This window comes from Podarcis erhardii, assembly GCF_964252035.2.
Source record: "Podarcis erhardii genome assembly, chromosome: 5".
NCBI classification, from domain to species: domain Eukaryota; kingdom Metazoa; phylum Chordata; class Lepidosauria; order Squamata; family Lacertidae; genus Podarcis; species Podarcis erhardii.
Window position 1 is genome coordinate 73,239,825 of NC_138509.1, and position 24,040 is coordinate 73,263,864.

The following is a 24,040-nucleotide window of genomic DNA, read 5'->3' on the forward strand; positions in this document are numbered from 1 at the left end:
TTCTATCCTCCGAACACCTAGTTTTCGCAGAGTTTGCATTCATATCTACCTCCTCCATTAAATTAATCATCTCAACGGTATGTATTGTGCTTGGCCTTCTTTTCCACAGGCTGCATTAGATTTCATTGGGGCCAGCCCACTACTTGCTCAGGAGCAGGGCCGGATTTAGGTTTGATGAGGCCCTAAGCTACTGAGGGTAATGGGGCCCTTTATATGTCCAGCTGTCTTTTGTCAACAACAAATTGTCACTGTTTTTTGTGTTGAATATATGCTGTATGGTAATTTATGGACCTGATAGGTATCTAAAGCAATTTGCAAATAACAAAATATGTATTTTATCGAAGTAATTGATATAGAAATGAGCAAACAAATTATATTTTAGGGAGCAGGCTAGCAGGCGGGGCCCATCACTTACATAATAGGAGCCTATACAACACAAAACACTATTTCTGTAAGTTTTATTTTATTTGTTTTTTATCTTATATTTTGGAAATGTACATCCAGTTGTTTTTTCTTTAATTTTTGGGGGGTCCCCAAGAGAATGGGGCCCTAAGCTATAGCTTGTTTAGCTTATATGTAAATCACTGCTCAGGAGTGATGCTTTCCCTTCTTGGAGGTATTTTTAACAATTTTCTTGCTTCAGTAGAACTTGCTATTTAGTATATTTATATCCTGCCTTCCTTGCATCCCAGAAGTTAAAATGTGTTACATGAGATTCCTAGGTAGTTTACTATCCCAGCATTGACCTGCTTAGCTTCAACAAGGTGGCTTCATCACATGCCTTGTAATCTTGTCCTAGTAAGTGGTAATTCTATTGTGGGAAGGATAGATAAATGTAAGCATATATCAAGGCCTATGTCTTATAGACTAGGGTTTTCTACACTCCAGATGTTGTTGGACTATAACTCTCATCAGCCCCAGCCAGCTTTCCCAGTGGTCAGTTTCCCCACCCTGCTACGGATATTCACAGTGATGTAGCGCACTCACCCTGCTCCTTAAAAAAGAATGGGCATAAGCCCTCCAAAGTTGTGCATTTCAAAGTTTTGTTTATTTCAGTAGAATAAAAGCATGTGCATGGTTAACTGAGCACTGACTTCCACAGGACAGAGGTGCTAACTTTGGAGGATTAATCCTACTATATCTTATACATAACAGGTTTACAAATAATAAAGGGGCAGCTCATATTTTGGATGTGGCTGCTGTTCTTTACTGACTGGTCCAGCAGGAAACCTCATAAATAACAACATTCACAGAACTTGTGATGTGCCAGAACTCATACACTGTTCATCTTAAATACTGGATAAGCCCAGCCCTGTCTCCCTAAGTCTTAAAAACTAGATCAAAATTTCATAAGTGTTTTCCTTCCCTTCCTACAGAAGTTTATGAGCTAGCCTCATATGACTTACGGTATTCTAATACCTTTGTGTACCCAAATATTTTAATTAAAGTCAATTGCAATAAAAAATCAAGGAAAAAAACAAAAATGGGGGCGGGCAATACAAGAAGTAGGAAAAAACATTGTCAGTTCACATTAACAATACATTTATACATCATCAATACATCCATCTTAGTTTACACTTAGAGATCAATATAGGCCTTCCAAATGTCAGCTATTTAATTTAGTGAAGTTGGTGTTTATAGAAATTATACTTCTATAGTTTCTCTAGATTGAAGATGGTATTTGGTCCTTTTTTTATTCAGCCATCCAGAAAGCTACTAGGTAAACAATTTTTAAAATTTCCCATGCTGGGGTATTCATAGAAAATAAGCCTTGCCAATCTTTCAGATGTGTTAACAGATATGCCTCATAGTACAGAGTACATTTTAAAATTAATAATCTATGTGGCCATCTGCTGCTATTCAGGTTCTTCAGAATGTTTAATTGTACAGGAAGAGAGACATTAAATCAGGCATCCCCAGACTTGGCCATCCAGCTGTTTTGGGACTACAACTCCCATCATCCCTAGCTAACTGGACCAGTGGTCAGGGATGATGGGAATTGTAGTCCCAAAACAGCTGAAGGGCCAAGTTTGGGGCGCCTGCATTAAATTATAATAAAGTTACTATGCTACTGTTCTTTACTGTTATGATTAATGCTCATCAAAGTATTTTTAACCCTTAATGTCATGTTACCAATTCTCAGCTTTCAGTAAAGATTTTAGTAGAAGACTGCTGAGAGTTCCAGACTTTTAGTACCTGCTTTAACCAACCTCCACCTCAGGGCAACCTAAGGATTCTGGATGCTGAATAAAAATTATTTTTCTTCAGATTGTGTGCCAAATCAGCCTATCCCAGCCTGTGTTTGCCACACCTATCACTGTTTTCCTTTAGCAAAGCTGCTTTGAATTCTCTGCTAATATGCATGTACTAGGACATACTGTTCAGGATTACATATGCAGCTTTAATGACAGACAGATTTACCCAATAGTTCCATTAGGAAACACAGGAATGGCACATTATTTTTCTGAGCAGTCACAGGTAAGAAGTGCTTTCAGATTTGTTCACTCATGCACATACATGCATACCTTTCCCCCCAAAATAACTTCTGGGATCCTGGCTGACTCTTTTCCACTGAACCCTTTCCCCTCACTAGGGAAGCTGTATGCCATGAACTGGCAAGATGACAGCGAGAAGGGAGAGGTGAAAGAGGATCCCTGTGAGGAGTGTAGCCAGGACACACTGGGGCATGCAGGGGATGGGGAAGGAAGTACTCACAGGGTTACAGAGGATGGTGAGGGAATGAGGATCAGTGCGCAGGAACCACAGCAGCAAGACCCATCACCAGAGCCGGGGAATGGGCCTGTCTCCATGAACATGGTGGGCACTAAGAGGTAGGGAGCAATGGAAGGGAGACTCAAGAAGGCTAAGGCAGGCAAGGGCCCACAGCCCAGCTCCCTAGCTAGCCAGGTAGGGCTCGCTAACTCTGGGAGGAGGTGTGTGATTCCTCAGCTGGAGTAGGCTTGGAACAGGTGAGGGTCATATGCCTCATCAAGCCCAGATACTGCAATCAGCATGCCAAGTTCCAAAGGGTAGCAAAGCTGAAGTGCTGTGCCTGCTCAACTGCCCATGTTGATGGACCTTGGCTTTAATGCTCCTGGACCTCTATGGGACTGCACTTCAGGTTTGACTCTGGACTATATCCTGTCTGCTGGACTTGAGACTTGCAGGCATAGGCAAACTCTGGCCCTCCAGAAGTTTAGGAACTACAATTCCCATCATCCCTAGCTAACAGGACCAGTGGTCAGGGATGATGGGAACTGTAGTCTCAAAACATCTGGAGGACCAGAGTTTGCCTATGCCTGGACTACTGCAACCCTGCCCAGCTACAGCTGTGGTTGTGCCATGAGCTTAAGATGATGGAAGGCACTCTGTGCGACAAGACCACCTGTGCCTCAAGTGACAGCAGTGAATCCAGAACCCCCAAACAACAAACCCAGTCATTCAGAGGAAGTGTAATTCAATTTAGAAATGACCCCACAGGAATTCATACTAGAGAATCCATGGAGCAGTCAGGTCCCACCTGGAACTAGCCATCCAAATAGGAACAGCACCACTGCAGTGCAGTGCTCCTCAACCTAACTCAGAACAATACCATGATTGATGATATCAAAACCCACTGAGAGATCTAATAAGAATCAACTGTCACACCTGTCCCATTTCTCTTCCTTGGCACAGGATCATACATTATGAGCAAGGCATTTTCCACACTGAAACCAGGCCTGAATCTCAGTTGAAATGGATCTAGAAAATCTGTCTCCTCCAAAACAACCTGGATCTGGTTGGTACCAAACCACTCAAGTAGCAAATGTCCCCTTTCTGGGCAAGGTTATAATCTAAAATTATTAAGAACTTCAAGGTCTAGGGAAGGCTTCTTCATCAGTGGTCTTGCAACCGCCTCCTTCAGGCAGCCTGGTGTATGGGAAATCCATCTGGAAGACAAAATGTATATCAAGGAGTTAGTGATGATGATGATGATGATGATGATGATGATGATTTGTTGAATTTATATACCGCCCTATACCGGGAGGTCACATGATTCTAACATGGTTACCCTTCCTGCTTCTGTTTCTTCTCCCCTCCCTCCCAGCCTTTAGTTTTTGAAGGTGTGAGAACAGTCTTTGGTGTCCTAATCGGTTGGGAGGAGTTGAACCCCTCCCCCCAGCTGCCTTAATCTGTCTGGGAGGATAGTGCTGGAAACCTTCTTTTATGTTGAAAATTATTAAAGTGAGACATTGGGAGGAGGTGGCTATTTATAAAATTGGTTGGTTTGGGCAGAGTCTTTCAGAAGCTTATGCACAGACTGGCCTATGCAAACTGAGACTACCTGGAGGAGTCACTTCGTGTGTTCTTGAGGGCTTCCAAGTGGCAGAGGGAAGGGCATGCTTGGTATGTATATATTGCTTGCTGTTTAGAAATAAAACCTTCTCACTCGCTTGTGTTTTGTATTGCTTCTGAATCTCTTTTAAAAGAACCACCTTGCATTTGGCAAGGCACCTCGGACCACTCCTTCTTGAAGCATTAATCACCTTCCTGGCCCATTCAGCTGCCCCCTTTGTAGCAGATTTTATAAGCCATGAGGTGCAAGGGTACAAAACACAAGTGGTTGCACAAACCTAGCCAAATACCTTGTCCATATCCTCAGGCCACAGCAACTGAAACTCATCCAAGACAAGAAAGCACTTTTCTTCAGCAGGATCAGTACCTGAGCCCAAATCCTAGAGGATGGAAGTAGCTTTATCCTCAAAATGCTTAGCAAGCATGTCACAGCAAATTCACCTTCCTAGGGCCAGTAGGCAATAATAAGCCTTTATGTAGTTCATATAGTTCCACTCAGTGTGTTTTTTCTAAAAAAATGTTTAGGGGTACTCTCATTTTTCTACTCATATTGAAATACTGCCCCTCAATGTGGCCAGATTCACAAAATGTTTTGGGGTATGCATACCCCTGTGTACCCCAAGAAAAAACACACTGGTTCCACTAGTGTGGGAGCAATATATCTGCTCCCTGGTATAATTAATGTAAAGGTTTGTTTTGACCAAGTTTCCAACATATCCAATATTTTAATATTTTGTGTGTGTATGCTAATTTAAAATTTGTCAGACAAATGAGTCAAGGTTCATGAATTGCAATCTGTTCTGTAGTTAGCTCCTTTGTGCTCATTTTTCTTGTGCTTAGTGAGTCACCTAACAAATGAACAACTAATTTAAACAGACTGTATATTAGCAGATTTCACATATATGGGGTATTGTATGTCTGATCTAACAAAATGTTTGTATCATTTCCTTTACATATGTGGTTATAGAACTAATAATTCACTCAGTGTGCTGATAATAGTGAATGGTTTGTTTTATAACTGATCCCCATTAGTAGTGAATTGTAACTAAACTGGTATATTTCCTATTATTTAGAATCATAGAATTGTATAATTAGAAGGGACCCTAAGGATCATACAGACCACCACACCAGAAAGAAAGGGAGACAGAAAGTGAAACCTAAGCTTCTTCTGGCCTGTTATATGACCTTGAGAGAAAGAGATAACAGAATCAGTTTAAACCAGCTGTTCAGCTTCTCTGAAGGAATAACCCAAACATCAGGAACCTTTTGCTTGTTTCCAGGCAGAATAGAAGCTTACTTGTCAGCTAAAAATTTCTAGCTTGCACCAGCTTGTACCACACAGAGAAGCCTCTAGAACCTTCTTGAATAAATTAGAATAAATTAGAATAGGAAAGATCTCTACACTTTAAACCAATATTTTCTTTACTAAAAATGCAAATTTGACAAACTCTGGCACCTTATTCCAAAGTATGATTCTGTTTACACCGCTACTTATTCTTTGAACTTAATGACTTAATGGACACTGCTAACAAGTTTTGCTAAAGTAATGTAGGATGGTACCAGTAGCTGCAAATGACCATAGATAAACATTTTTGAAAAACAGGTATAGACAAAGCTTCCTTCTCTGTAGAGGTATCTAATCTACCCTACACTAATAATACTGGGGGAACATCACAATTCTGTGCATACTATTCTAAGCATCTTGTTTTAGGTTGATACAAAGTACTTTTGTTTTTATTGTAATCATTTGTAAGTTTTAAACAGATTTATAAACACATAAAATTTTAATTCTCTTAATGTTTAATTGTTTATAATTATTATTTTTCCTATGTTTTAAGCGATTGGTTTTATCTGTAAGGCACCTTGAGTCCCATGAGGGGAAAATGTGGGATATAAATAGATACTAATAATACTTCACAATTTCCCTTCTTTCTCAGTTTTCTAGGGCATGGTTATCTAATTGACTTCAGTTGTTCCTCAGGACAAGGCAGCAGTAGTAGTTGTTGGACCATCTTGTGGGTGGGCAGGGAGACTGAGAACAGCAGAGAAGGCATCATTGCCTCTGCTGCATATGAATTAGCATATTAAACAGTGCAACAATTCCTGTCCGCTTCTTGTGTATATACAGCCGTTGTTTGTTTATTGCAATATTTACACACACTTAGTTGTTTTTTTCAAAAGTGTAGTGTATTTATTTTTATTTATTTCATAAAATGTATATACTGCTTGATTGCAGAAAAAACCTCAAAGCAGTGTTAAGACTCAGTTTTATTTTTCAAATTGTCACAGTTCTCTGAGGACCACTTTTGTTCTGTATTCTCCATACTCTCTGGTGCACATTTTCATGAGAGTGAAGCACAATATTACAAAATCATTTTTGCACTACAAAGTTGTATGTGTTAACAAGCAGTGTGTTTATCCTTTACTTTGGAATGGGGATCAGAACAAAAATGTGATGGAAAATTGTAGCAAACTGCTCTAAAAATGTGTGATGTGATGTTGATGTCAATGGCATTAGCCAATAGTAGCCCCAAACAGCTGTTTGCATATATACTGAATGTTCCTTTCTAAGAAGAGGAACAGGGGCTTTCCAGCTTCACCTTGAGGCAAGGTGAAAATCTGAAAAACCAGTTTAACCAAAGCATACAGTGGGACAAAAGAATGTACATTTGTATTGCAAATAACAATGGCAGCATAAAACCACCCCATCATTTTGATGGAAATGCTGTCTGCCTTCATCCCAAGATCATTAGAATCTTTATTGGAGACTTTAGTCCAGATAGCCCTGCTCCCAAAGACTGGGTGAGGGGCAATTGGAAATATGGCCTTTTCTGTTGTGATGTCTTATTTATGGAATACTTGAAAGAGGGATGCTTTTGGATTAGTCCCCTTACATCTAGATGTCAAGTTGGAACAGTTTTGCTTTTACTGCTATGTTGTTGCTTTTTTTATTCAGCCTGTGATATTTGCTTTTATTGTAATTATTTCTTCTTTCCTTGTAAGTAATTGTGAGGGCCATTAAGATGCAAAAAAAGAATGTAAATTAGTTGTACTGTATCTTGATTTGTTATGAGAAACCCCTTCATATAAGATACATGGAAATTCTTTCAATTCTCTAAACAGGAATGTGATTTTAAATGGCATTATTTCTAACAACAATCTGAGCATAGTATCCAAAAAAGTATTGTAGGAATACATATGGTACTTTCCCTTATTATTCTGTTAATCTGCTCTTAATATTAATTTTCTTGCAAATCAAAATGATGTGGCTCATTTCAATATCTCAGTTTCCAAACAGCCTGTTATTTTTCTGCTAATGAGTTAGTAACTGTATAAAAAGATTATTGCATGTTCTTGATTTCAGTTTTTGGTATAATTGCTTCATTTATCATGTGCTCCTTAGACAATTCCTTGTAACTAATTAAATGCAAACATTTGACCATATGACATGCAAACTTCTGGTGTTAACTGATGGCGTTCTACTGTAGTTAAATATGCAAATAAATTATTTTTAACATGTCAGTCAAGCTTTTTCGTATTCTATCTGCACTGAAATAACACTTTTTAAGAAACTTTTCAGATTGCTTGTCAAAGCCTGAATGTTACACAGTGCAATCCAAGGCATGCTTACTGAGAAGTAAGTCGTTAGCATCCTTACAAGTACAATCTTAATTGCCCTAATAAAATCAGTCCTAGCTATAGGATGTACATAATTCTCACAATCTGAAGCCATACAACCACTCTTGGAAGGATCATGCTACTTACATTGTCTACCAGCGTGACTTCTAGATCCAAAAAGAGTAATAGTCACAAGAACAAGAAATAATAAGGGTCAGACTAAAAAATGTATTTGTCCTAAAAAGTGTAGGCTTTCCATGTTCAGGATTGAACAGCTATAGATAATAAATACATTTCCATTTTCCATTTTGGTTTTCCCATTCCCTTGGAGATTTCCCCCAGTGTAACGAAAAACAAAACAAAACAAAGAACACTACAAATGATATGCCCCTGGGTAAGCTCCAAACACCTATTGTGGCTCCTTGAGGGAAGACAGATTGTTGCTTTGAATAAAGATGGAACCCTTTCCACACTGTAATGGTGATTTCATTTTCTGAACAATTGTTTTTCCTCATAGACCTGAAATGTGAGCCATCTCTTCGATTACTCACATTAAACTGTAATTGGATCGTGTTTCTCAAGAATACACATTGTCTCACAGAAAGTCACTGAGAAGACATAAAACTAGGTAGATTTTAAAAAATTAATCCCAAAGAAAAAACTGAATGCTGGGGATTCAGATATTATAAAACAGATATGTTCCATATATGGTGGAGTTATCTGAGCATACAGAAATTTTGGGCATGGATATTAACAAAGACTAAAGATGTAATGAATGCGGAAGTCGTATTATACCCTGTTAGAGGGTTGCATGGAAGGAAAAAGTTCAGAAGAAGAAATGGAATTAATTTATTATTTATTGACAGCAGCAAAGATTTTGTGGCGTTCAGTATTTGAAGAGAAATGAAGTACCTGGAATAATGGATAGGGAAATAAAGTGCTGGATATTGATTAAATCTGTGAAACTAATTTACTGGATTTAAAAAAGCTAGGGAGGGATGAAAACAGTACAAAATGAATTGTTCTGAGATTTAAAAAAAATAATATGGTAAGGAAAATCCTGTTTAAGAGAAGATACGGATTTGATAGCACTAGGAGTTAACTTTTAAGAAGGACCAAAAGAAAAGAAAACCATATAAAGAGTTACGGAAGAACTATTAGAAAGAATGCTATTTTGAATATTGCATCTGCAAAAAAAGGTTGTGTTATGATTAATATTTTCCTTTGATTATATTTGTAAGTTTTGATATTAATAATAAGGTTAATAAAATTCAGCAAAAATCAAAATAATGCATTTAATTTTTACGTGAGTGGAATGCTCTGGCCATATTTTGTATGACGTGTTTCAAACTAATATTCTGCTTTTGTGCCTGCATGTTCAGCATTTCTCAGACCAGGCCAGCAAGGCCAGTAGCTGTTGCTGGAACCTGCCAACAACTTGATCAATTTTTCAAAAAATGTATTTTTATTAAAGATTTTCTTGATTTACAAAGGTATGTGCAATCTCTCTCTCTCGTATTCCCCCCCCCCATGTAACAGTTTTTTTTTTTTTACAAATCGGTTTCATTTGTTGAGACATTAGGAAGAACAACCTGATCAATTTAACCCCTTATTCATTCTCAGTTAGAAATTGTCCATTCTTCCTGACAGCTGTGTACACTGATAGTAATCCCAACTGTGGGAGCTGGCAGGTTTCCCAGCCTATGAGTCATGAAGATGTGTCCCTGCAACTCCTGTTTCTATCAGGAACCTGTGCTGTCACTTTCCAACATCAGACTCTACTTCCACATATCAAGGAAAACCTGAGCAGAAGTGAAGAATGTGTGGTATTGAAACACAATACAGCTGCCTACCATATGGTGCTGTGGTCTAAACCACAGGGCTTGCCAATCAGAAGGTCAACGGTTCGAATCCTCATGATGGGGTGAGCTCCCGTTGTTTGGTCCCAGCTCCTGGCCACCTAGCAGTTCGAAAGCATGTCAGAATGCAAGTAGATAAATAGGTACTGCTCAGGAGGGAAGGTAAACAGCGTTTCTGCGCGCTGCTCTGGTTTTGCCAGAAGCGGCTTAGTCATGCTGGCCACATGACCCAGAAGCTGTCTGCGGACCAACACCGGCTCCCTCGGCCAGTAAAGTGAGATGAGCGCCGCAACCCCAGAGTCATTCGCGACTGGACCTAACGGTCAGGGGTACCTTTACCTTTACCTTTATCAAATTGCAAGCAAGACTGCTACCACTGATGTAGCTAGAGGTGCTGATGTTTCCTTTACCACCACATTCCACCAACCAACCAAGGGCCTGGGTACCAGGACACATGACAACATGCCGCTGTTTGACCACTAGACCCTGCACTACAGTCCCCCCATGGCATTACACAGACCTATGCCAAAACAGCACAAGCCAATTTAGTAATCCCGAGGGGAGGGGATCTTTTTCAGTCAGTCCCATAATAAGCATCTAATTAGTCATCTCTGTCCACCATCTGAGAGTAACAATTTACAAATCTTATCAAGTGGACTCTGGCGTGTAAAAGCATATGGTGAGCCGTAAAGTTGTTGGCTCTTAAGGTACCACCAGACCCCTCTGTATTTTTCATTATGGATGTTGAGAAGGAAATAAACAATGCCTTTTGTGGTTTATTCCTAGCTTATACTTCAGGAAAAATAATTGATGCATAAGTGCTGGTATCCCAGGAACTACCGTAATTTTGTTGCATTAATGAGTGAGCCATTCTGTCCCAAAAAGTACAATTTAACTGAAAAAGTAAACATGCCAGTGTTTACATATTTTGGGAGGTATGAAATTTATTATTATATGTTTGTCTCTGCAGTGAAAGTTCCTTTGATAATAACAATAAAAAGAGAAAGAAAAATACTGTAAATATATGCTCATCCTCTAGTTAATTGATTTACATTCTCTTAAAAGGCTTTTGTGGTTCTAATTTTTACCAAAGAGGTGCATATGTGGGCGAAGGACAAGCAATCTTCTATTTCTCCATCATGATCCTTTTCATAAATTAGCTTACGGCTACATTTCTAGAATTTCTGGCTCTCCATGTAGCTGAGGAATAGATAGAAAGCTTGATAACCTTTTTCCACAATAGGGATGTTCTAAATATGGGGACAGTACCACAATTTTTGGCATTGGAACTGATGGTGTCCTGTTTTGAGGATGCTTTCCCCTAGATTACTCAGTCTGCAAACTTCATTGTTAGCAAAAGGTGAAGATATCTTTAGTACCCTCGGTTTGTAATAATTTTATCCTGCTTCTTTCTGGTTCTGGTGTTAGCTGCTCTCTTTTTTTACTTTTATCATCACGAGTAAATTTCAATTTCTTTTTTCTTTTTTGTTCATTTTTTTAGTTGTTTGCTAGAAGTTCCAGTTCAAGCAAACCTTTCTAAGCAGACGTTACACTAAAAATAGAAAAATTATAGTAGAAAACATAAAATATATCCAAGAAAACAGCAATGAGATCTGAAACAGCAGATGGCAGAGCAGCATAAAAATCACCACAGAAGATTAATGTTAAAATGCCTGAGAAAATATTTGGATGCATTTGGTTCACCTGGATTCAAAATAAGTGTTAGATTAGCCTCTCTCTCACTAAAATGGTAATTTATCTCATTGCCGTTCACTATAACTGGCAGCTGACAGACCAGGAAGAGGCACCTGAAGATGATTTCAGCACACGGGTAGCCTCATATGCAGAAAAGTGATTTGTCAAGTACTCTTGTCCTAAATGGTGAAGAGCTTCAAGGTAAACACAAGCAATTTGACTTAGGTTCTGAAACATACTGGGAGCCAATACACGCATTTTAGCACTGGCATGATGTGTCCCCAATACTTTGTTCCCATTAGTGCATAAGGCAGCTATGAGCATGTTTACTGCAATTTCTGAACTATTTTCAAAGGCAATCTTGTGGCATTAAAATGATCTCGTCTAGAAGTTAGCAGAGCATTGATGACTTGAGGCTATGGTATCTCCAGCAATATTCATAGTTGGTGCAAGCTTTTTTTGCCACAGAGGCCACTTACTTATTTTATTTATTATAATACCATTATACACGGTGATTTCACACACAAAATCAAAGCGGCTGTACAACATTAATAACCAAAATAAACACCAGCTAAGATTTCTCAAAATTCTCATTTATAGGTAATTTTCAGGTGGTGGAAAATTTCTCTTCGGAGTGAATTTCGTGAAGCAAGACCTGGAGAACTTAGAGAAACTCATGAAGACTTCCTGGATGACCCTTCTCTCCAAAGTAAGATACTAAAAGTATAGCTTTAGTCTGATGGATGTTCCAATCCATCATCTGTTTGCATGAGACCTAGATTAAAAACATATTTAAAGGTGATCTGTGATGGCAACATTTCAGATGATGGCAACTGCACTAGTTTCCTTATAAAAGATGACAACAACAGTGCTATTGATTTGGCTTTCTTATATCAAGAATTGTTTTATTTTTTTACTTTTGAGGATTTGAGAAGAAACACTAATTTGGGGATGGAATCAATACCATCTTTTAACTTTATATAGAGTGATTTTGAACTACACATATACTGGTTTTGGTGGAAACCCAATGAAAAATTGCCCTCAACTTGTGCAGGTGCATATCCCTAGTTTTTTGAAAGTTCAGTTTCCCCTTGGGCGTCCCTTCTAAACCAACAGTTCTATGATTTCTGCAGAGTACAGTGTTGAGTTGGGTATATATGTGATGAGACATTCTTTTAGGTATTATTATGCATTTCATTTCTGTACCACTTTATATTTTAAAGAAAAAATCTCAAAGTGGTTTACAACACCTTCCTTTCTTTCTTTCTTTCTTTCTTTCTTTCTTTCTTTCTTTCTCTCTCTCTCTCTCTCTCTCTCTCTCTCTCTCTTTCTTTCACACTGTGTTCAGTCAAGATATCACTAAATTCAGACAGACTTTCTTCTCAAGCTCTGAAGAATTAAGCACACAAACTAAGGAAGCTTGCATGTTGCCATTTATACCATACAACTCAGAGAGTTTATTGATTTAGTTACATCCATCATCTGGTTGAGTTATCAGTGACCCTTCACCTTGTTTAACACCTTTAGAATACTGAAAGCTTCCACCATAGTTAGTATCTTTAAAATACTGAACATGACGCTGCGAACAATAAAACATCATAATAAAAAAATATATATAGAAAATATTTGGTCATTTCAACATCCTCCCCTGATCTATCAGGAACTTTCATGCAAGTTCTACTGAAATTAAGAAAAGGAAGCATACCAGAAAAAAGCCATAATTGTGCTGCAACAAAGCTTGTGTAACATGTTAATTTTCCCTATTCAATCAAAACGAAGACTTCCCCTCCCCCCTTAAGGCAGCATCTTAATCCCAAGAAATATTAAATATTTGTCTTCCTATGAATGTGGGGCAGAATTCTCCAAAATCTTCCAGTCCAGCACAGTCCTTACTCCTGAACACGGCATGCCAATAAGGATTTGATGAGTTGTGCTCCAGTACTGGAAACAGCCAGAAACTCATCAAACAAGGTTGCTATGCTTGACAGAGACATCTTTTTCTTCCATCATAGCTTTCCATTGCCTTTTCTTACATATAAGCCCAGGCAGGAACATAATCCAATGCAACTGAGAAACAGAATCAGGATGCATCGCCCGTATCCATAGCTACCACAACAGGGAGCCCAATCAGGGGGGCCACTAGGGGGCGCATTGGAAGATGGCCGACAATACCATCTCTCCGACCCACACGGGGTAATTAAGAGGCTGTTATGGAAGTAGGCAGCCTCCCTTGTTGCCCCAAGGAAATGGGGAACACTGCCCTTGCCTGCTGTGCCCATAAATCACCCCCTAATTTGAAAGAAGGGGGTGAGGGCCCTAGGCAGAATGCCCCCGTGTGGACTTCGGCTCTCCTGGACGCTGTCTCTGATCGCGCACTAGTTGCAGCAATTTGGAATAATTAATTACAAAAGAAGCAAATGAACATATTTCAAGTGAAGAAGGGGAGTGAAGTCTGCTAATTTAAGTGACCTCTGAGAAAGAAGACGACGGGTTGGAGAAACAGGAATATTTTACGATGAAGATACACCAAAGGCTGGGTATGTTGACAACGGGACTGAATGGGGGGGACGGGACCTTTTTTACTTTCCTTCTATGTGATTTACAATAACCCCTCCTCATTAGAATTGTCGGTTGAACTGACCCAAGCAGGATGATTAAGGTCTGTGTGGAGATAAACTTTAACCAAAAGTATGCTTTATGGAGATCGAGAAGCAATAAGAGCTTTTGGGAATGGCGCAGCAATTAATTCGGAGTCGCCATCTTGCCAAAGGATTTATAGCCAGGAGGAAGAATGGACTTGTTTTCAGACTGCATTCCTAGTGAATCTCCTCAGAGGTTTTGAGAAAGGAGGCAGATTGGTGAAGATTAATGACACTAAGACTGTTTTGATGTATGGAAGTGATGTTATATGGAAAACGTCTGGATATGGCTACTGGATAAAAAAAATAATATCCACGCAGGATTACAAACTGTTCTAACCAGCTTGTGGAGATTATCAGAGGTCACAAAGAGAAAGAAAAAATATATGAATATAACAACAAGAGATGTGGTAAAACAATAAGAAAGGTCTCACAGCCAAAATGGTCTCCTGGTCCCAAGTCAAATAGGGTTTCCAATCCAATACTAACACCTTGAATGGGCAGCCAGTACAATTCTGTCAATAGTAGCATACCATGATGGCAAAATTCTGCCCCAGTGAGCAGATCAGCTGCCACAATCTGAACTAGTAGCTTTCAGATTAAGTTCACATAGAGCACTTTGCAGTCATCCAATCCAGTTGTTACAAGTGTGTGGATGGCAGTGATCAAGCTATCCCCATCCAGAAACAGCCATTGATTACCTTACCAGCTGAAGCTGGTAAAAAGCAATCCTAGCAACTGATGCCACCCAGACCTCTAGTGACAGAGATAGATCCAGTAACACACCCATGCTACAAGCCTGTTCTTTCATATGCAAAGGAGGGTGGGGCAGCAAACTAAAAACCACACAAGACAAGCTGTCGTTTGAACATATGTGAGCCAAATCCCGACTTGTTCAGCAAATGATGGCTTAGTGTTACTTAGGAACCAGACCAGTTTGTATACTGCATTTGAACGTTATGTGTGTTCAAATTAGCGCTATACTTTTGGTTTAGGAAAGTGAGTTTAGTGTTGTTTTTAATTTTTCATTTTTAACCCTCAGTGTTAAAATTACTGATAAAACCGGTAATCGCTACTAAGGGAGTTAACTGTGTATTGCAACCCAGCATTATATTCAAAATCATATCAAATTTACCCTTCCACTGTAATGAATAATTTTGGAATAGTTGTACCATATGTATGGTCAGTCTGCACATAGAACTTCACCTCTTTTTACACTAAGGTAATCGGTCAGTGTACCACCTACGAATACCACCTCCATCAGAAGTGAGGCTTACATCTACAAGAGAGAGGGTAGTTACAGACTGCCCTCCCTGTGGAGATATACCTGGCATCAACTTGTTTATTCTTTCAGTACCAGGAAAACAATTGTTATTTCAGTCATTTTAAAACATTTTTATTGACTTTAAATTTTTTCGCTATTAATTTCGCTTTATTCCTGCCATTTGCTTTTCATTTTTGTAAACTGCATTGCAGTCATTGGTTAAGGCGAACATATAAATGTTTTAGATAACTAAATATCTGACAGCTATTCAAGTGATTGGGATAGATAGAGCATTATGGACCAACCTTTGGGGCATTTGTGCCATACAGAATATTTCTTCGGGTAGCACCTACAGCACCAGAAAGTGTGCTTTGCATGCAAAAGATTCCTGGTTTAAATCCTGGCATCTTCAGCTGAAAGGATCAGGTAGCAGGGCTAAAACAGGCTTCTTATGTGAGCCCTTGGCTTTCTGCTGTTGATTGGAATAGACAGTGCTGTGTTGAAGACAGTCTGGTTCAGTGTAAGGCAGCCTCATAATCCACTCCCCTGTGTCCTGTGCTTTAGGGTAGTCTTGCTTGATGTGTATTAAGTCATGAGCAGGCAACAGATGCTCACTGGTGGGGGAGGAAGGAGTATTTTAGAGCCTAATGGGGTAAGACCCCACTCCCAAAGCCATCAGCTTTCAGGCTCTCTGGAAGTATTGGTTGTCAATTGAGGAAGCTAAAGGCAGTAGAGCAGTCCAAGGAAGGCACAGGTCACTAGCCAGAAGTAGGAAGTGTAGGCCAGGGCAGGTTCCAAAGGCAGCAATGATGCAAGTGGCCTCATCCTGTACAGCAAGGCAGGAGTTTGGGTTCTGGAAGGCAGCAGAAGAGAGCAGGGACTTGGTTTGGTTTCAGGAATCTGTAGCACAACTATCCTGTGACAAATCAGGCCTTAGCTTGAAAATATATATCTTGCAACCGCAAATAATTAGACATGTTTTTTTCTGTGTTGCCTCCTTGCAGTAATGAACTCCAGGCAGAAAATCTAACAGAAATTCAGTCCGGACAAAGTTTAGGGAGAACTGATCATAGTCGGCATGATCATTCCACACAGCTTGACAGAGAGGCTTCTGTGGGGATCTATCTGGAGTCAACTGCCAAAAGATTTCTGCAGCAGAACTGAGACATGTATGATGAGTTTAGAAAATGGATTGGGATATGGATATACAGTGGTACAGTGGTGCCTCGCAAGACGAAAAGAATCCGTTCCGCGAGTCTCTTCGTCTAGCGGTTTTTTCGTCTTGCGAAGCAAGCCCATTGACGGCTTAGCGGATTAGCGCTATTAGCGGTTTAGCGGCTTTTAGCGGCTTAGCGGATAAGCGGATAAGCAGCTTAGCGGCTTAGAAAAGGGGGGGGAAGGGAAAAAAACCCGCAGGAACTCGCAAGACATTTTCGTCTTGCGAAGCAAGCCCATAGGAAATTCGTTTTGCGAAGCACCTCCAAAACGGAAAACTCTTTCGTCTAGTGAGTTTTCCGTCTTGCAAGGCATTCGTCTTGCGGGGCACCACTGTACCTCGGGTTACATAAGCTTCAGGTTACATACGCTTCAGGTTACAGACTCCGCTAACCCAGAAATAGTACTTCAGGTTAAGAACTTTGCTTCAGGATGAGAACAGAAATTGTGTTCCGGCGGCGCAGCAGCAGCAGGAGGCCCCATTAGCTAAAGTGGTGCTTCAGGTTAAGAACAGTTTCAGGTTAAGAACGGACCTCTGGAACAAATTAAGTACTTAACCCGAGGTACCACTGTATAGCCAGCAGGAGTAGTAGTCCAGGAAATAGACTAGACTGGAAAGAGCAGAAGGCACAAGGCAACAGGGAGTAGTGAGGTCGGAAGGTTTTTCTGGAGCCAGTCTGACAGGAGGCCTCTTCAGAAAATACCATTCCTTGCAAGCAGTGCCTTAGGAAGCAATCGTATGCTCAAGAAGCTGACATAAATCAATCTGATATAAATTTACACCAGAACCAAACTCCTTTCAGGAGCAAGACTATGGCCAGGTGAGCCAGCCATAGCCCGTCAGAAGGAAAATAAGATTACAGTATAGAGTTTGACTTAAACTACCCTTTTTGTCAAGTCACATGACTGAGCTGACAGTTAGGATCCAGCTTAAGCCCCCACCCCTTCTTGGGAACTTACACTGGCCTTGGCTCAGCTGGCTGAGCCCCAGCTGATCCAGGATGGGCAAGTTATACTGGCATATTTTTGGCTGAACACAACTGTGGTGGGAAGCTCCCAGCTCAGCCAGAATTTCACTGCATCCCATCAGAAAGCCACGGCCATGAATTAAGGTTCTGAATAAAAAATTAACCAGCCCTGCTTTTTTGTATTTCTTTTGAATCTCTCCCAGCTTAGGAAGCTTTAAGTCTAAATATCTGTGGAAACTGAGAAGGGAATTTATGGATTTGTGAACAAGGTTATGACAGGGTTAATAAATGGAGCTGGAGATAGTATTTACATGAGCTGTTGATAGATGAAGATTTTATTCCAACTCTGTGGCACAAAGTACTGAATATACAACATTCCATAACCATTTAGCTAATTTTATCTCTAGTTTTTAAAGTTATTAATTAACATTTGACTTGCTTCTCAGTATCTTATAATGCAAGAAGACGTTCCCAAATGCGCTGTTGTAAAATGTTTGTTCCTCAAGGAAAGATAAAATAAAATAAATTAATTTTGTCAGTAAAACATTAAGCCAGTCATTATCCTACGTAGGTACTTCCAGCTGTTAGTAGAAAGCTTATGATACAAACCATTTTAAATAATCAGGAACTGATAATGGTTTTTAAATGCTCATAATAGCATTTAAACATCACACAGAGAGAAGCAACCAAGTTCAGCAGCAGTCATGCACTTGCCAATTTATGCCTGGTTTCAGGGCATTGTCATGCTATTTAATTTGATTTTGCATTTGATAATCTGCCTACAAGCCTTGGGAAATTCGTGATTCTCTACACGTCAGCATTCTAGTAACATTTAGGCAGCTGTGTGTTTTGTTTGTGGTTTTAATTTGATATACTGGTGTGTTTTCAGTAAGTTAGTGCAAAATATATTTTAAAAGGGGTGTATCCTTCTTCCTCAGCAGAAGGAGTCCTTCCATCAGAAGAAGGGAACCTTTAAATTCAATACTTTTTTTTAAAAAAAGAAACACAGCAGCCTGGCAAATTGCTATTAATCCAGGTATCTTATGATGGCAGCTTTAAGATAGCAAACAGATGATTTAACTATTTATAATAAAGATAACCTTGGAAAGATTGATCATATGAACAAATTTTGTACCATAGAGTGCATAAGAAAGATATGCTACTGCTGTATTAAACTCTGTGAGTTGCACTGTATCCTTGAATCCCAAACTGGGCTGGATCTCTGAATGGATATTATCTTAGCTGGATTCAACCCATGGGCTTTTCCATCCAATAGGAGGCTTTTGGCTCCATAGGAGACTTTTTTCAAAAAATAATTGCTGCACTGAGGAGTGAGGAGCTTAATGGTGTGACTGTGAGGGTGTGGGTGAATTGTGGGTATATGTGTGTACATGTGTGTACTAGACAGCATACATGTGTACTAGACAGCATCTTAAAAAGCAGAGACATCACCTTGCCAACAAAGGCTCGTATAGTTAAAGCTATGGTTTTCCCAGTAGTGATGTATGGAAGTGAGAGCTGGACCATAAAGAAGGCTGATCGCCGAAGAATTGATGCTTTTGAATTATGGTGCTGGAGGAGACTCTTGAGAGTCCCATGGACTGCAAGAAGATCAAACCTATCCATTCTGAAAGAAATCAGCCCTGAGTGCTCACTGGAAGGACAGATCCTGAAGCTGAGGCTGCAATACTTTGGCCACCTCATGAGAAGAGAAGACTCCCTGGAAAAGACCCTGATGTTGAGAAAGCTTGAGGGCACAAGGAGAAGGGGATGACAGAGGACGAGATGGTTGGATAGTGTTCTCGAAGCTACCAGCATGATTTTGACCAAACTGCGGGAGGCAGTGGAAGACAGGAGTGCCTGGCGTGCTCTGGTCCATGGGGTCACGAAGAGTCGGACACGACTAAACAACAACAACAAGTGTGTACATGTGAATTTGTGCGCATGGGTTGGCCCATCCATGAGGCAGGCTGAGGCAGCCACCTTGGGTGGTGAAATGCCAAGAGGATGCACCCTCAAAGGCCCACCCTGCTGCCTCTGCCAACAGCAGAGAAGTGCCAGCGGCAGCAGCGGCAGCTTCCGGCGAGATCTCACACACTCTGTGAGTTCTCTGCAAGATCTCATGAGATCTCACCACAACCTGCTGCTGCCACTTTGCAGGTGCTGCCACACAACCCAGGTAAAGGAGACTTCATTAGGGCAGCAGCTTCCTGATTCACCTCTAGCAGTGAAACAGGGTGCACCAACCATGGTTTATGGTACCTGTGTACCAGTGCTGGCAATGAGAAAATCGGCCTTCAGTCTAAAAAAGATTCCCTGTTTCTGTGTATTATATTGTATAATAATAATGCCCCCCCCCCCTTGCTGGCAAGGACAGTACAAAACAGGAAAAGGTGGGTTGGTAAGAGAGAAAGAGGGATGCCGCACCCATTTTTTATTTTAGTCCTGCCCAGTATGGACTTTGATTCTGTCTACCACTGGCTCTGCCCCCAGTTCTTGTCAGCATGCTGCTCCCAATAGATTACCCAAAGAAAGGTGGCTCTCAGCCAAAAAAGGGTCCCTCACCTTTGATCTAATTGATCACTAGCTCTTGACAAAGACAACCAGATACCCCTGCAAAGTCCACTATATGTTGATACTTAGAGTTTATATCTTTTTATCATGATTATCGAAAAATCTGATTAACTGAGCGTGATGTTTCATGGCTAATAGCTGTTTGTAGTATTTGTCTAGCTGTTTTTTCAGTTGTCTATGCAGGTAGCTGTCCTGTGACAGCTTTTTTTGAGAGAGTCTTGAATTTGTTGCCAGTAATTGCACTGGTAACTCTGACTTGAGAACAGAGGTCAGCAACTAAAGATTTCGTTTATTAGTTAGTGCCAACAAATGAAATTCAGAGCCCTTCCATCTCTTTGTGCTTGTTGCCATCTATTATTGAGGGGAAATATCGCTGTATCAAAAAAGCAAGCAAGCTATCATTTTTGCACAATTGTAGCTGTACACAGTAGCAAGTATAATTTGGTTCCAGTTTATTAGATTCCAGGACACAATGGAAAACTTGCCTTTCACGTACAAAAATGAACATAGATTGTCTATGTGAGATAATGTTTGTGAAGCACTTGGAGACTATACAGTGGAATAAAAATGCCAAGTAGTATTTTAATTGTTTTATTACATATTACAGTAATAATTCTTATACATTATAGGTTTAGGGTGTCATCTAGTTACCCAAAACTGGTGTTGAATATGAAAACAGTTGCATACTCATCTGGTAACCACTTGCAATAATCTGTTCTGTAATACAGCCAGTCAGGATTTCAATGCACTTGCCCTGAAATACAGTCTTTCACTCTTGGAATTTACAGGAAGCATATTTCCAGTCTAAGGAGGAAGACCAGAATGTGTGGTTAATGGATATTAAACTGTCTTATCCATTCTTTTCAACTATAAAATTGATGCCAGGTTGAGTTGTGCAGCTTCACTTATTAGCAAACTTGAACTGTGAGATTTAAGTGAATGAAATACACTAATATGTGTATTTTAATTCTCATATAAGTTCAGCAGCTCAAATCATTCCAGTAGCCTACCATGCAACGATGATTTGAAGGGTTGCACCACACTGAAACATTCCCATTTGGTGTTTACTATTAATCTCAGATAGTAGTTTAATTCAGTTTTTCAAGGTTGGAACTAACAACTTCAAATGTATTCTTTCCATCCTGAAAATTGGTGGGTTTTATGCTGTGTGGTTTAATACATACTTCCTAACCTTTACGGTTTCTAGCATGGTAAAACATATTATATTTAGCATTACATTTAGAAGAATGGCTGATCCTTTGGAACATAGTATAAATCTTGGTTTTTGTTTTTTAACACAGTTCAAATAGCCATCGTGTTTGGAGGAGATACTCTGGATCATATCTTCAACATGTGCCGGGGGAATTACGATTTCCTAGTGCGACTTCCTGATCCATTGCTTTTGTACATCATGTCCTATTTGGATCTTGAAGATATTGCCAGACTTTCTCAAGTATCTCACAGATTTGAAACGGTAAAAAAAGAAGAAAAAGCAATATTTGAAATGTGTTCAATTGCAGTTTAGCTTCAACAAAGACGAGTGCCTTCAGTTAGTGTCTGTCTAATGCAGTGTTTCCCAACCGGTGTTCCGCGGCACACTAGTGTGCCGCGAGACGTTGCCTGGTGTGCCGTGGGAGGGAGGCGGGCGAGTCGGGCGGCGAGAGGCGGGGCGGCGGCGGCGAGCACACGCGGGGCGGGGAGCGAGCTCCCTCCCACATCCCATCGCCCCGTGCTCCGCGCTGTTGTAGGCCAGCCCTGCGCACCCGGGGGACCTCCCCCCGAGAGCGCAAGGCTTGCGGGTGTCAGCTGGCAGCGCGGAGCACGGGGCACCCTTCGGAGGACGCCCCGTGCTCCACGCAGGTGTCCGCAAGCCTTGCGCACCCGGGGGATCTCCCCCCGGGAGCGCAAGGCTTGCGGGCGTCAGCTGGCAGCGTGGAGCACGGGGCGCCCTTCGGAGGACGCCCCATGCTCCGCGCTGGTGTCGGCCAGCCTTGTGCACCCGGGGGATCTCCCCCCGGGAGCGCAAGGCTTGCGGGCAGCAGCCTGCAGCGCGGAGCACGGGGCGCCCTCCAGAGGACGCCCCGTGCTCCACGCAGGTGTCCGCCAGCCTTGCGCACCCGGGGGATCTCCCCCCAGGAGCGCAAGGCTTGCGGGCGGCAGCTGGCAGCGCGGAGCACGGGGCGCCCTTCGGAGGACGCCCCGTGCTCTGCGCTGGTGTCGGCCAGCCTTGCGCACCCGGGGGATCTCCCCCCGGGAGCGCAAGGCTTGCGGGCAGCAGCCTGCAGCGCGGAGCACGGGGCGCCCTTCGGAGGACGCCCCGTGCTCCGCGCTGGTGTCGGCCAGCCTTGCGCACCCGGGGGATCTCCCCCCAGGAGTGCAAGGCTTGCGGGCGGCAGCTGGCAGCGCGGAGCACGGGGCGCCCTTCGGAGGACGCCCCGTGCTCCGCGCTCGTGTTGGCAAGCCTTGCGCACCCGGGGGGCGCATGGGGCGCCCTGAAACAGAGGGTTCCCCATGCTGCGGACTGTAGCCTGCCGCCGGACGCGCGGGGCGCCCTGAAGCAGAGCGCCCCTCGCGCCAGGCAGACATGGGCCAGCCCCACAAGCTCGGGGGACAGCGGGGAGGCGCAGCACCGCCATCCCACTGTTCCCCGACCTGGTTTTTTTGGGGGGAAATAAAGGAAAAACATTTTTCCTTTATTTCCCCCCTCAAAAAAGTAGGTGCGTCCTATGGGACAAAAAATACGGTACTTACTATTTCATAATAAAGTAATTATAAAATACTTTCTTTGTGTTTATTTGATTCCTATTAAAGAGAGTTACTTTATATATAGTCAATATAGGCAGAGAGTTAATTTTTTAAACATTTTCTAGTGGTGGTGCGCCTCGAGATTTTTTTCATGAAACAAGTGTGCCTTTGCCCAAAAAAGGTTGGGAAACACTGGTCTAATGATTGTCCAGTCATGATGAATTACCAAAAAGTACCAAGGAGTGCTAGTTATTGCATGAGCATGCAAAGAAACATTTTGAGGGACTGGGGATATAGATTCTCTGGGCTCCTAGGGTGAAAAAGCTAACTCATGATGTGGTCAACTGAGTTCATCCAGGAAAGTGCATTGCTATACAGTATTCTTTATCTTAATACAGTTAGGTGTTGGTCTGACTCAGTCAAATGAATAAAAAAGTTAAAAAATTGTCCAGTAGAACCTTAGAGACCAACCAAGTTTGTTCTGGGTATAAGCTTTTGTGTGCATGCACACTTCTTCAGATACATGCACACGAAAGCTTAAACCCAGAACAAACTTAGCTGGTCTTTAAGGTGCTGCTGGACAATTTTTTGATTTTTTTATTTATTTCGACTTTATCTTAATATTTAAGCTTGACCCTTTTCTAGACACCCGTTCCTGCACCCTTCCTGCATTACACCTCTGTGCCTTAAACATCCATCTCTTGAAGACAAACCTCATTGTATCTCTAGCTGTCCTAAGATTTTGTTATCCTGCTAGATGAGATGTAATACATAATCAGAAATTTATTGCCTCCCTCAGTTATTTTTCACAGCACATGACAATTTCATGAAAACGACTGCACTCTGGTTTTAAATGCTTGCACATGACCGACTTAAACAAAACACCACCAGAGGGAGCTAATGCCTAATGCAAAAGAGAAATTCAAGCAAGGGCATAGTTTTCTTGTATCGTTTGGCAGCCATATAATCTTTCAGCAGATTAATTACCTGATGTATGCATGTTTAAATAAGAAAACATTGGGCAGCCCCAAGTATCTGGGATTCTATATTTCATTCTGCAATCTGAAAGCATTACAGCAGATTTGTGGTGCGGGACATGATGGCAGAGTAGTTCTTTCTGTAGATTAT

At 41.3% G+C, this 24,040-nt stretch overlaps 1 protein-coding gene and 2 long non-coding RNA genes across 3 annotated transcripts in view; all 3 read left to right on the forward strand.

The window, feature by feature from the left end:
• LOC309341842 overlaps positions 1-24,040 on the forward strand; it is a 55,349-nt gene that overhangs the window by 26,229 nt on the left and 5,080 nt on the right. The gene's annotated exons all lie outside the window — the stretch shown is intronic.
• The window catches only part of FBXO36 (F-box protein 36), a 29,693-nt gene that overhangs the window by 4,928 nt on the left and 725 nt on the right, over positions 1-24,040 (forward strand). Inside the window, exons 2-3 of the mRNA XM_081861670.1 lie at positions 12,108-12,216; positions 21,469-21,641. Of these exons, the coding sequence (XP_081717796.1) occupies positions 12,108-12,216; positions 21,469-21,641 (282 nt within the window). The remainder of the gene's footprint in view (positions 1-12,107; positions 12,217-21,468; positions 21,642-24,040) is intronic.
• LOC309341829 lies at positions 3,976-7,857 on the forward strand. Its single transcript, XR_014156573.1, has 2 exons — positions 3,976-4,386; positions 6,273-7,857. It is a non-coding gene; the product is annotated as an uncharacterized lncRNA (long non-coding RNA).